This window comes from Chelonia mydas, chromosome 2 (genome assembly GCF_015237465.2).
Source record: "Chelonia mydas isolate rCheMyd1 chromosome 2, rCheMyd1.pri.v2, whole genome shotgun sequence".
Classification (NCBI taxonomy): Eukaryota; Metazoa; Chordata; order Testudines; family Cheloniidae; genus Chelonia; species Chelonia mydas.
Genome location: NC_057850.1, coordinates 14849136 through 14863478, shown reverse-complemented (window position 1 = coordinate 14863478; position 14343 = coordinate 14849136). Strand labels below are relative to the sequence as shown.

Sequence of the window (14343 nt, the reverse complement as noted above, 5' to 3'; positions counted from 1 at the left end):
ACAGTCTTCTGAGCCCTTTTGATCATAAGCCAGCAATGGAGGTTGGTGAGAGAATTCCCACAGTCTCAGTTGCTCCTACGCCTCATGCTAAAACAGTTTAGCCTCCTGTCCTGACAGGGGCCTGTTTTCCCCTTCCAGGAGGTGTTTCTGTAGTGGTGAATTGGGGGGAACCCAGGCCCGCCCTCTACTCTGGGTTCTGGCCCAGGGACCCTAATTGTAGCAGCTGTTGGCAGCCAATCTTTTACTGCCAGAGTTGCTACATTTGCCTGAGCCACTTTCCCACAGCTCTCCTGATTCTCCCTTCTTCACCCTTACCTTTGGGCTTCCTTACCAATGACTTGAGAGTGTCTTCATTAACCGGCCCTTCAGCCGCACTTCCTCTCCCCTAGGTCCTCTCTGCCTGACTGGAGAGAGCCCTTTTATATTATCAGAGGGGCCTTAATTAGAGTCAGGTGGTCACATTAGCTTAATGGCCTCACCTGACTCTTTGCAGGTTAATTGGAGTCAGGTGTTCTCATTAGCCTGGAGCAGCCCCTGCTCTGGTTAGGCAGGGAACAGAAAACTGTTACTCCAGTGGCCAGTATATCTGCCTTCTGCTACTCTGCTGTAACCGCATTCCTGTCCCTTTTGTTCATTAGTTGTCCCCCGTAATTACTTGGTTTTCCAGGTCCTGTGGACCCCCCCCTTAGGCTGGGGGGGATCCTTTAGCTGCGGGCGGGCTTTGCCCGCCCACTTCCTGGATCCCAATAAGGCTACTCTGCTGTTCCCAACTGGCCTGGGTCTATCACAAAGTGAATGGGCCATAGGAACCTAACTTCAATTTGTGTCTTTTAATATCTCCCCCTAAATCAATGGGAGCTGAATGGTTAAAAACCCCATTCAATGCTTTGAATAATTATCCTTAAGTGTGAGGCCAAAGCAGTTTCCATTTACAATAGATCTGCACTCGTTTACTTATCTTGACTTATTTATTGGGGGATTAACTTGGTGCCATTCAGTCTCAGTTCTCATTTCAGGATTAGCTCAATCTTTCAAAACTATCATGGAAATGTATCAGCTGATCACTCATTTGAAAAGAGACTGAAAAGATTGGGACTGTTTACCTTAGACAGGAGATGAATAAGAGGAGACCTGATAAAAGTATATAAAATAACGAATGCTGTAGAGAAGGCAGATAGGGTGAACAGAAGTTCTCAGTTGCATAACCTAAGAATAGGGGACAGTGAATAAAATCATAATGTTGCCATTTCAGAAGCTAAAAAAGGAAATACTTTTTTCACACAGGTAATTAAACTGTTCAATTCACGCCTCAATGTTCACCTTCAAATCGACTTTGCTTCAACAGTGAAAATAAACAGACAGATGTGCTGCTTTTAACTGGAAATTTACCTTGTTGGATAAGGGCTTCTGCAGCAAGTTCACCAGTACCTACATTAACATACTCTTCATTGGGATGCTTCCTGTTGTAATGCCTCTTCAGGGAGCCAGATATATTGCAGGAATAATGACAGTGTGCACAACGGAAAGGCTAGCAAAAAAAAAAAAAAAAAAGGAGAGTTACAACTTGTCATGCACGTCTGCTTTCTGTAGAGATGGGTCCAAGCTGCAGTATTCAGACTCAAACTTCCCCAAAATTCAAGAGGGTTCACATTGGTTAGGGCATATATCTGTCTCATTTATTCCAGGAGCTTTCAAACCAACACACAAGTATGTTTTAGCTAACTTACAGAAAATGTGTTGCTTTTTTAATCATTTACTCTAAACTATGTATCCTCACAACACTGTTTCACAAGTACAAACAGCTACACTGTGTTTATAAGTAATTATTTTCCACAATTGGTAATTACGGGTCTCATCAGGCAAAGTCACGCTATCAAACATACTGCTTGCCACCTTGAGTAGGATCAGGGTCTCTCACCTCTGTAGGCAATATATAATCTTGATTTGAAAGGGGAAAGGAGGAGGACAGAAGTAACTGAGTCCAGGTCAGTAAACAAAAATTATTTGTATGTATAAATAAATTTTTGGGGTTTTGTTTTGGTAATGATTACAAAATTACAAGCGCAGGGTAAAACAGGTTGAAAGCATTAAGAAAGTCACAATGTAGGCATTTTTAGTATTATTAAACTATATAGCAGTGAAATGAATGCGCTGAAAATTTAATGGCATATTTCTTGAATATAAATTTAATGTATTCTGTCTTGTACTGCTTTACACCTCATGTCTGTTCATGTCTGGATAGTGGGCAATGTATGAGCTGCTATGGCAGTTTTAATTCACAGGGAGATTCCTGCAGATTAGCTGAATCCCCAACTAACCAGATGAGACAGGTTAAGAGCTTCCAGAGTAGCGCAAAACAGTTGGAATATTGGAATACTTTTTATAGTGGCGGTGCTGAAAGCCACTGAACAAAACTGTAAGCCTTGTATATGATGGAAACCACATCAAGCCAGGGGGTGCTGCTTCACCCCCTGCACCTAGTACCAGCACCCCTGGTGCAAAACAGCCTTATGCCAAGGTCGACATGAAGTTTTTGCTGGTATAGAAATGGCTATTAGGGGATCAATTCTTTCCAACATTTCTATACTGGAAAAAGCCCTCGCGTAGATACAGTTAGATCAGTACAGAAGTTCTTTTGCTAATATAGACTATTTTGCTTGCTCAACCGGCGTAAAAAGTACTGGCAAGAAAGTGCTTTTTTGACAGCATAAACTGTATCTGTACTAGGAGGGTGTTGCTGGTAAACTATGCTAGCAATACTTTTAAATGTACATTAGGCCGCAGTGGGGCTCAGGATCTGGCCCTCTGTGTCTTGTTTTCCCATCTGTAAAAGGGGGATATTACTATCACACAGTGGTTTTGTGACGCTAAACTAATTAACATTTACAAAGTGCTTTGAGGTCTAATGACAGATGAGTATAGAAGTATTGTATTCCCATCGTGCTTTATGCAAGGGAAAGAGCATTACGCCCAATGTTCTAGCAAATTCAATGGATAAATACATTTTTCTACCTGCAGTACCCCTGCACTTCCAATCAGATGCAGTATTCTTCTCTTCTCATCCTCAACTATAGTGTAGAGCTGCTGTGCTTTTACCTACACCAGAGGTATGTTGTGAGGCTTCGTTCTTGCAATGTGTTTTCAGAGCCTATAGCAGGGACTGTTTGGTCAGCAGGTCTACTGGTAGGGCCTCCTACTCCAGGATCTATTTTAGGTCAATGTGTCCTGAACAGGATTCAGTTGGGTCAACCTCCTTGTCAGTAACCCCCAAGTTCTGCCCAAGGAATAAGCATAGAGGAATCTGGAGTGGATACGGGGGACCTGGGCTCTCCCTATTCACCAGGACTTGGCCCATGGCCTTGGAAGTGTGATAGTGTGGCAAGGCTTATGTTCAACCCACCTCCTGCTGACACATTCCCTTGCGATACAGGATGCTGCAGTGTGGTGCATGGCTACAGTTGTGTTATAGTAATTTTCTCAAACCCCAGAGTCTCAGAATGGATGCAGGTGACCCTCTGGTGCCCCTGCACAAGGTACTCCCTACCTCTGGTGTGATATCAAAAAGTAGGGGGAAAGATCACAGCTGGACCTCCTTGATATGAGCTTCTTCTTCTACTGTTGCAGAGCAGTGTCCTCCAGGAAATGGCTTCTCTCCGCCTCACTGCCTGGATTTCTCGAGCTCTCTTTATACAGCTCCTTTCCCCAGGAGTATGCTCAGCAGTGACTATGGAGTGGAGCTTTCCTGGCCCAGTACTGCTCCAGGTTTCCCACTATCTTGGTCGTAGTGAGGGTTTGTAAACCCCATTAAAGAGCCACAAAAGAAAGACTCTACAGAAGTAGTATTTATCCCAACATTCAATTATAGTACCCTAAAGTTAAGCAGCTAAAATTTTTATTAGGCATCCAAATCTCTACTTATGTGCCAAATATTAAACACACAATTTTGAAAATTAGATCCATTATTTTGTATATGTGCACCATGGTGCTTGATATTAAATATTAACCTTACATGTTCACAAAGACAATATATGTGAAGGGTAGAAGGATGCCAGTAACAAACTACCATTACACCTATACATTTACAAAACAGGTGGAGAAATGTCAGTAAACCTTATAAGAAAACAGAAATACTAAACTGTACTGTATACCTCATTTTTTTTAAAAAAATTTAAACAAAGGCAAACAATTTCTGAATGCATCCTCTGTGTCTATGAAGATGCAGAGTAAAAAAATATATGGGGAATCCAGCTGATTTAGCACACTGCCTGAACTTTCTGCCAACATTTAAAAATTTTAAATAGTGCTTACAACACAAATATATTTATGCTCAAGACGGTCTTCTAATGGGCATCATTACCAGTTCCACCATGAATATTTCATGTTATTTTGAAAGTAAGACAAATTAAAGTCATTCTCCAACTGTAACACAGGATACAAGCTTCAAAAAGTTAATTTGTCATTACATATTAATCAGCAGTGGATCAAATCTATTTGATCTGTAACTTAATGGCACACAAAGAGCAGATCTTTCACCTGTATTTTTTCAGGTAATTACAAAGAGCTCTCTGAACAGTCTGCTCTCTGCAGTTAATGATTTCAATTGTGTGTTTGCTGTGCTAATTATGCTAATTAGCCTGTCAAAAGTATTCAGAGTAAACAACCGCCTCTTTAAATTTGGGTCCATAATTCCACATTTGTCTAAGGGTAACCAATAGTATGGACAGAATGTGATGTCATCTTCTGAAACTTGATAAGCAATTAATTATGATAAATTACAGTATTCAACTCAGTAGGGCATATGAAAGCTAGGTTTCTGAAGGGGTAGGAGTGCAAGGAAGAAAGACACACATAGAAGCGCTATCTACAGTAGGGAATTTTTCTAAAAACTTCCTCCTGTTGTCAATATCTGTTCACAGCTTCACCAGCGTTAGCAACATTAGGAGCCCAAATATAGAAAGAAGGACTGCTGGTTGCTGCAGCAGTTTCTGAACACAGTGTCGATCTATGTGCTCTAGGCAAGGTTTCATAACATTGTTATAACACCAGAAGCCCCGCTATGCTATGGCTCCCAACACTGGAAGCTCTGGTAAGAGTGAGCAATGGTGGGAAATTTATTATTTCCTTACCCTAGAAAGGACCAGAGATAGACAGAAGGCTGCAGTATAGCTGGAATAAGATGAATTTTGCTGACTGTGACAAAAGACCAAGAAATCTTGATCTTTAAGAATCAGTGCTGTATGCGCATCTGAGAGCCTGACTGTTCACCAGAGTACAATATCTGTATGACAGCAGATTAGTAAACCTATGCAAAATAATTCTAATCAATTGGGTAAATCTGACTTGCATGTTATAAGAGACCGAATAAATTCACAGAACCATTTTGAGACAATCATGGTGACACATATGGATTGACTAGTTAAAGGGTCACCATCAACTTAAAATCTAATACATCCAAACATGAGTTAAAAGTAGTTTCTGGTACATTTGCACCCAAGCCCTTTGCTAATTGTTTGAGTTTTACAGTCACATTTTTCTACCGTTTTAAATGCTTTTGCTCTCCATTTGCTGTGTGAAAAATCCACATGAACAACAGAAGAAACTGACTATGGCTCTGCAACTGGATGCACAGAGTATCTTCTGTGAAGTGAAAAAGGTTTGGAAATTTTTTCTAACAGTCCTCTAGACTTCAGTGAAAATATTCTGTTATTCTATAATTTTAATAAAGATTTGTTGGGGGGGAAATCCTGCAGGAACTAGTAATTAATATTACTGTTCCTTTAACTAAGAGAAGCATTAAAAGATTACAGAGCCCCTTGACAAGTACACTGTTAGCATTAATTTTAGTCCTTAATTTTGCAAAAAAGGAACTATTCGGTATAACACAGACTTTGGATAGTGGCCTGTGCAGATATCCCAGGTAGCCCTCAAAATATGTCAACGGCTGCGCTAACCAAACACTAATGTGACCAACAGGGAAAATCCACTATTTTTTTTTTTTAAAGATCTAATTGTATGTTTAGTTCTGCGTGAACAGATGATAAAAAACAACAGGAACCTATGTATATTTATGTGCCTATTAATGCCTGAATGTCTCCTACAATCATAAAACTGTCCAGCACTTAGGCATGCTACGTGGCAGTAAATCAATCTATTCTAAAAGATTTGGCATGAAAACTTCAAAAAGGATATTTTCAACTCGGGGATTTTCCTGTTATTTTACTGGCACATACAGTATTTCCTGAGAATGGAGGAAGGAGTGAATAGCCAAGGAATACTTAATGTAAATGTCATATCTTTTCTTTTGAAATGCTATAAATGTGCCCTGAAAATTCTTTAAAACATACAAAATAATAGTTTTTTTCCCCCATTTATAAACTACTGTTTTGCTGCTTCCAAAAGAGATATTTGACTCTATCAAAATTAGCTCCAAAAAATAACAAAAATATTAGAGAAGGGTTGTGACAAACTGCTGAAGCCAAATAACAGGGTCAGCACTCTGATCACAGTAGCTTCAATTAGTTTCTCAAGCAAAAGCTAATTGAGGAAACAGGGAGGAATTAGCTACTCAGAGGCGAAGGCTGGGTTAGAGTTATGGAACCAACTGCTCCTTAAGCTGACTACCTTGAAGGGGGACGGGGGGGGGGGGGGGGCCTACCTATACCCTGACTGAAGAAGATACTAAGGAAGAAAACAACTTTATTTGAGCATAAGCTTTCGTGAGCTACAGCTCACTTCATCGGATGTAGCTCACGAAAGCTTATGCTCAAATAAATTTGTTGGTCTCTAAGGTGCCACAAGTACTCCTTTTCTTTTTGTGGATACAGATTAACACGGCTGCTACCCTGAAACCTAAGGAAGAAAGGTCTCTTTTCCTCCTAGGGCCCTGATGAACAGGGGCTGAAGGTCACAAGTATTAAATAGTTGTATTGCATTGTACAGTGTTGGTGGATGGGACTTGAATAAATAATACAAAGTGAACACTAAAAGAAGGGAGTCTGAGTGGTTTCTATGGTGATCAAGGCAGGGCAGACATATGTCCTATTACAAGTGGGGTCTTGTCCAGGATCTTGATTCCTATGCACGGGGTACTTGAAAATTTGTTGAGGGAGAGTGGGAGGGGGTGGTATGAAGATTCAGTGCCTGGACACAGAGCAGACTCTGCAGGGTGGCAGAAGAAGCAGCAAAAGATGATGCATACCTTCCAGAATCACACCAACCTGAAAGACAACCCCTTCTGGTGTGGCAGCCGGAGCAGCAGAACCTGCAGGAAGTCATCAGGGAGAAGGTGCAATGACCGCTGATACAGAAGTTGGTGAGTCCCAGTGCGGAGACCAGGAATCATATACAGGGAGTGATTCTATGCAACGTGGGGCCCAACTGATAACTTGGCTGTGTTCCTGGTAATATCCGAGAGAGTAGCCACGGGAACCGTGTGGAGTAAGGAAATGTGGGCCATCCAGGTGGTACCCTATCTCACCAGGGAACAGGGCTGGCTTTACCATGAGGCGAACTGAGGCGGCCACCTCAGGTGCCAGACTGTGGGGGGGGGCGCCACTAGGACCCAGAGTGTAGAAAATTGTGTCTGCTGCTGGTGCATATGTATTCTCTCTGCTCTAGATGCACAGAGATGGTGGAGTGCTGTGCTGGAGGAAGGAGGGCACAAGAGACATTACAGGCAGGCAGGAGAAAAGGTGAGAGGGAATAACAGAAAGCAGCAGGAGCTGCAGGGAGAGAGAGGAGGAGGAGCCTCTTTGTGAACAGGGGCCGCTAACAGGGAGTTGGGAAGGGGGCAAGGTACACTTGCCATTTTTTAAAACCTTTACACTAAACTATAATCAAAACTTCTTGATTTAAACAAATACCCTATCATTAACCTAGGTAACTGTAGGAGAAAATGCAGGCAGAAGCCCAGCAGCAGAGTGGGGGCTATCCTGTCTATTGCACTCAGCGTAGCACGTATGATTACCTGCCCTGTGGGTGGGTGGAGTATGTGTGCATTCGGTGCAAGGAGCTCCTGGCCCTCAGAGACCATGTACGGGCTTTGGAGGCCAGGGTGGCGGAACTGGAGGAGCTAAGGGAGGCAGAGAGGTATTTTGATGAGGCTTTCTGGGACACTGTAGATTTGTCCCACCTCCGGTCAGACAGCCCCTGCGCTGTTAAGGAGGATGAAAGGCCCAGAGAAGGAGAGTCCAGTCAACAGGAACAGAGGGAAACCTTCCCATAGTTGGGACCCTCCTTCCAGATGATGTTGGGGTATCCTCTCGCACTGAGGTTACCTCTCTGGGGGGAGGGAACTCCACTCATTAAGAAAAGGCAGGTGTTAGTAATGGGAGATTCGATCATTAGAAACATAGATAGCTGGGTTTGTGATGACTGGGAGAACTGTATGGTGACTTGCCTGCCAGACTTCTGTGTAGTGCTGGGAGGAGCTGGTGGTTGTGGTACACGTAGGTACTAATGACATAGGGAAGCGTAGGAGAGACGTCCTGGAGGCCAAATTTAGGCTGCTAGGAAAGAGACTGAAATCCAGCACCTCTATGGTGGCATTCTCAGAAATGCTACCAGTTCCACGCGCAGGACCAGGTTGGCAGGCAAAGCTTCAGAGTCTCAATGCGTGGATGAGACGATGGTGTAGAGAGGAGGGGTTTAGATTTATTAGGAACTGGGGAAACTTTTGGGATAGGGGGAGCCTATACAGGAAGGACGGCTGGCACTTCACATTAAAAAGGTTGCAGAGCAGTTTTTAAACAAAGAGATGGGGGAAAGCCGACTGCTGCAGAGGCGCATGTGGATCGGACAGAGACTTCCCTCTCTTAGAGGAGAGTCTATTGATAGAGATTCTCTAGGTTTTAGTCAGGAGGAGGGGATGAAAGAGGACAAAGTATGGGCCAGATCAGACAAGAAACATTCACATAAAGAATCTGACACATCAGAAAAGGGCAGACAAATAAACAGTGACAAGTTTTTAAAGTGCTTGTACACAAATGCTAGAAGTCTAAATAATAAGATGGGTGAACTAGAGTGCCTCGTGTTAAAGGAGGATATTGATATAATAGGCATCACAGAAACCTGGTGGAGTGAGGACAGTCAATGGGACACAGTCATTCCAGGGTACAAAATATATGGACGGAACAGGTCGTGGGGAGGTGGGGGAGGCGGGTGGCACTATATGTGAAAGAAAATGTAGAATCAAATGAAATAAAAATCTTAAATGAATCCACATGTTCCATAGAACGTCTATGGATAGTAATTCCACGCTCTAATAAGAATATAACAGTAGGGATCTATTATCGACCACCTGACCAGGACAGTGATAGTGACGATGAAATCCTAAGGGAGATTAGAGAGGCTATCGAAATAAAGAACTCAATAATAGTGGGCGATTTCAATTATCCCCATATTGACTGGGTACATGTCACCTCAGGACAAAATGCGGAGACAAAATTACTCGATACTTTAAATGACTGCTTCTTAGAGCAGCTGGTACAGGAACCCACAAGGGGAGAGGCAACTCTCGATCTAGTCCTGAGTCGAGCGCAGGAGCTGGTCCAAGAGGAAACTATAACAGGACTGCTCGGAAATAGTGACCATAATATAATAACATTTAACATTCCTATGGTAGGAAGAACACCTCAACAGCCCAACATTGTGGCATTTAATTTCAGAAAGGGGAACTATGCAAAAATGAGGAGGTTAGTTAAACAGAAATTAAAAGGTACAGTGACTAGAGTGAAATCCCTGCAAGCTGCATGGACACTTTTCAAAGACACCATAATAGAGGCTCAACTTAAATGTATACCCCAAATTAAAAAACATGGTAAAAGAACTAAAAAAGAGTCACCGTGGCTTAACAACCATGTACAAGAAGCAGTGAGAGATAAAAAGGCATCTTTTAAAAAGTGGAATTCAAATACTAGTGAGGTAAATAGAAAGGAGCATAAACACTGCCAAATTAAATGTAAAAATGTAATAAGAAAAGCCAAAAAGGAGTTTGAAGAACAGCTAGCCAAAAATGGAAAAGGTAGTAACAAAATGTTTTTTAAGTACATCAGAAGCAGGAAGCCTGCTAAACAACCAGTGGGGCCCCTGGACGATCGAGATACAAAAGGAGCACTTAAAAATGATAAAGTCATCACGGAGAAACTAAATGAATTCTTTGCTTCAGTCTTCACGGTTGAGGATGTTAGGGATTATCCCAAACCTGAGTTGTCTTTTGTAGGTGACAAATCTGAGGAATTGTCACAGACTGAAGTGACACTAGAGGAGGTTTTGGAATTAATTGAGAAACTTAACAGTAACAAGTAACCGGGACCAGATGGCATTCACCCAAGAGTTCTGAAAGAACTCAAATGTGAAATTGTGGAACTATTAACTATGGTTTGTAAGCGGTCCTTTAAATCAGCTACTGTACCCAATGACTGGAAGTTAGCTAATGTAACACTAATATTTAAGAAGGGCTCTAGAGGTGATCTTGGTAAGTCTAACATCAGTACCAGGCAAATTAGTTGAAACAATAGTAAAGAATAAAATTGTCAGACACATAGAAGAACATAAATTGTTGCACAAAAGTCAACATGGTTTCTGTAAAGGGAGATCATGTTTTACTAATCTATTAGTTATCAGAAGGGTAGCCGTGTTAGTCTGGATCTGTAAAAGCGGCAAAGAGTCCTGTGGCACCTTATAGACTAACAGATGTATTGGAGCATAAGCTTTTGTTGGTGAATACCCACTTTGTTGGATGCATGTAGTGGAAATTTCCAGAGGCAGGTATAAACATGCAAGCAAGAATCAGGCTAGGGATAACGAGGTTAGTTCAATCAGGGAGGATGAGGCCCTCTTCTAGCAGTTGAGGTGTGAGCACCAAGGGAGGAGAAACTGCTTTTGTAGTTGGCGAGCCATTCACAGTCTTTGTTTAATCCTGAGCTGATGGTGTCAAATTTGCAAATTAATTGAAGCTCAGCAGTTTCTCTTTGAAGTCTGGTCCTGAAGTTTTTTTGCTGCAGGATGGCTACCTTTAAATCTGCTATTGTGTGTCCAGCGAGGTTGAAGTGTTCTCCTACAGGTTTTTGTATATTGACATTCCTAATATCTAATTTGTGTCCATTTATCCTTGTACGTAGGGACTGTCCAGTTTGGCCAACGTACATAGCAGAGGGGCACTGCTGGCACATGATGGTGCAGATTACATTTGTGGACGTGCAGGTGAATGAACTGGTGATGGTGTGGCCGATCTGGTTAGGTCCTGTGATGGTGTCGCTGGTGTAGATATGTGGGCAGAGTTGGCATCGAGATTTGTTGCATGCATTGGTTCCTGAGTTAGAGTTAGCTAATGTAATGCCAATATTTAAGAAGGCTCTAGAGGTGATCCTGGCAATTACAGACTGGTAAGTCTAACATCAGTACCGGGCAAATTAGTTGAAACAATAGTAAAGACTAAAATTGTCAGACACATAGAAGAACATAAATTGTTGCGCAAAAGTCAACATGGTTTCTGTAATTTATTAGAGTTCTTTGAGGGGGTCAAACATACATGTGGACAAGGGGGATCCAGTGGACATAGTGTACTTAGATTTCCAGAAAGCCTTCAACAAGGTCCCTCACCAAAGGCTCTTACGTAAATTAAGTTGTCATGGGATAAGAGGGAAGATCCTTTCATGGATTGAGAACTGGTTAAAAGACAGGGAACAATGGGTAGGAATAAATGGTAAATTTTCAGAATGGAGAGGGGTAACTAGCAGTGTTCCCCAGGGGTCAGTCCTAGAACCAATCCTATTCAACCTATTCATAAATGATCTGGAGAAAGGGGTAAACAGCGAGGTGGCAAAGTTTGCAGATGATACTAAACTGCTCAAGATAATTAAGACCAAAGCAGACTGTAAAGAACTTCAAAAAGATCTCACAAAACTAAGTGATTGGGCAACAAAATGGCAAATGAAATTTAATGTGGGTAAATATAAAGTAACGCACATTGGAAAAAATAACCCCAATTATACATACAATATGATGGGGGCTAATTTAGCTACAACTACTCAGGAGAAAGATCTTGGAGTTACTGTGGATAGTTCTCTGAAGACATCCACGCAATGTGCAGCAACAGTCAAAAAAGCAAACGGGATGTTGCAAATCATTAAAAAAGGGATAGAGAATAAAACGGAGAATATCTTATTGCCCTTATATAAATCCATGGTACGCCCATATCTTGAATACTGCGTACAGATGTGATCCCCTCATCTCAAAAAAGATATACTGGCATTAGAAAAGGTTCAGAAAAGGGCAACTAAAATGAATAGAGGTTTGGAACAGTCCCATATGAGGAGAGATTAAAGAAGTTAGGACTTTTCAGCTTCTCCTTAAAGAGGAGACTAAGGGGGGATATGATAGAGGTATATAAAATCATGAGTGGTGTGAAGAAAGTGAATAAGGAAAAGTTATTTACTTGTTCCCATAATATAAGAACTAGGGGACACCAAATGAAATTAATGGGTAGCAGGTTTAAAACAAATAAAAGGAAGTTCTTCTTCACTCAGCGCACAGTCAACCTGTGGAACTCCTTGCCTGAGGAGGTTGTGAAGGCTAGGACTATAACAGAGTTTAAAAGAGAACTGGATAAATTCATGGAGGTTAAGTTCATTAATGGCTATTAGCCAGGATGGGTAAGGAATGGTGTCCATAGCCTCTGTCAGAGGGTGGAGATGGATGGCAGGAGAGAGATCACTAGATCGTTACCTGTTAGGTTCACTCCCTCTGGGGCACCTGGCCTTGGCCACTGTCGGTAGACAGGATACTGGGCTGGATGGACCTTTGGTCTGACCCAGTATGGCCATTCTTATGTTCTTATATACCTCTCTAGCATCCCCAGAAGCCTGGACTGATTAACACCAGCTTCTCAAGGAGCTTCCTGTTTCCTGCTGCTTCCCTGAACCCACCTGAGGAGAACAGGAAGTCAACTGAAGTAACAGGAGCCAGTTAGGCCCTTAAGACGCTGATATTTTCCGTCACTCAGGCCCTGCTACCAGCCTGCTTATTTGTCCCCTTCAATTGAGTGTTGAGAGCCACTATAGCTGGCACAGAACAGCAGTCATGAGTGAAAGAAGAAAACACCTCTCTGGGACAACATTCAGAAAAAGAAAGCAAGCAAAGGAAGTTTTTCTATCTAAGCAGGAAGGAGCTCTCCTGAGATACATAGACACAAATAACAGGAAAATAACAGAGACTGGGTGAGGAGGCACCACTCCAACTTCTGGAGGCTGCGATTAAACTCTCCGAAGAGTTCCTAAGAAGCCAATTTTCCGAGAAAAGAGGTCCAGTCACCTAGGGTGCAGAGTGAGGGAGGGGTGGTGAACTGAAAAGCCCCAAGAAGAAAAGGGAGGAGGTGAAAGGAACTTTTGTAGGTAATAGCCCGCTATCAGTGTGGAAGGCCGAGACATATAAAACACCACTGCCCTAAGATGGAATGCAAGTTTGCAGAATTCTGCAAATAGATGGGACTCTTGGGGGCAGGATAAAAATAAAATCACCTACTGTCCCTGTAAAAGTGGGAAGGAGGTGCCTAAGGAGGATTGTGAATACTATCTTGGGATATTCATTGATCCAGGGGATTTGGTGAAGCCCCACTGGAGACTCCTGGAAGAAAAAGCAGAGCTAGAATGCATCCATGGGGAGAAGAGTCTCTATCGAATAGCAGAGGTAACCCTATAGGTAAAGGGGAAGTTTAGGCAGAAGCAGGTGGGAGTAATGGAGAGGCTACCCCACTTGGTCATAGTAGGTGAGGATTGGAGCCCTTTTACCTATAGAAAGAAAGCAGGCAGCTGGGGCCCTATCTAGGTAAAACAAGAGCAAATAAGGAAAAAGGGCCCAAGTTAATAGAATCAGACATCCGAGATGGAATGATACAAGTCAGGAGGAAAACAGAACCACTCCAGGGGAAGACAAGGAGAAAAAGGGAAAAGGTAGAACTAGGCCTGGGGGAGAAGAGCAGCCCAAGTTCAGTCCCAGGAGTTGGATGATTCCGAGAACCTACACTGCAGGAAGGGTGAGGATGGTCGGAACCCAGAGGTCAGTTTGTGGGACTGGGAGAACCAGAGGCCTTAGGGAGGAACCAGAGGCCTTAGGAGAACAAGGGACAACAACAGTTCCTACCCCAAGACAAGGGGGAAGAAGATAAGGAGAATGGGCCTACAGGTTTTCAGTGGTGTGAAGATCTGTGAGCTGAGATTGAATTATGGGGATGTCCTCCACCCTTAAAACATGATTTATGGGTGAAGGATGGAAGGACCCAGAAAGGGGACCCTACAAGACCACTCTGGGGGCAAACTAGAGTATAAAGAAGCAAGTGCCTCCTAC

At 42.6% G+C, this 14343-nt stretch overlaps 1 protein-coding gene across 5 annotated transcripts in view; it reads right to left on the bottom strand.

The window, feature by feature from the left end:
* Positions 1 to 14343, bottom strand: part of ZFAT (zinc finger and AT-hook domain containing) — a 135073-nt gene that overhangs the window by 32326 nt on the left and 88404 nt on the right. For 4 of the 5 annotated variants that reach the window (XM_043539057.1, XM_007067180.4, XM_043539055.1 and 1 more), the window contains exon 12: positions 1390 to 1528. The exons of the other annotated variant lie outside the window; for it this stretch is intronic. In XM_043539057.1, the coding sequence (XP_043394992.1) occupies positions 1390 to 1528 (139 nt within the window). The remainder of the gene's footprint in view (positions 1 to 1389; positions 1529 to 14343) is intronic. 5 annotated transcript variants of the gene reach the window in all.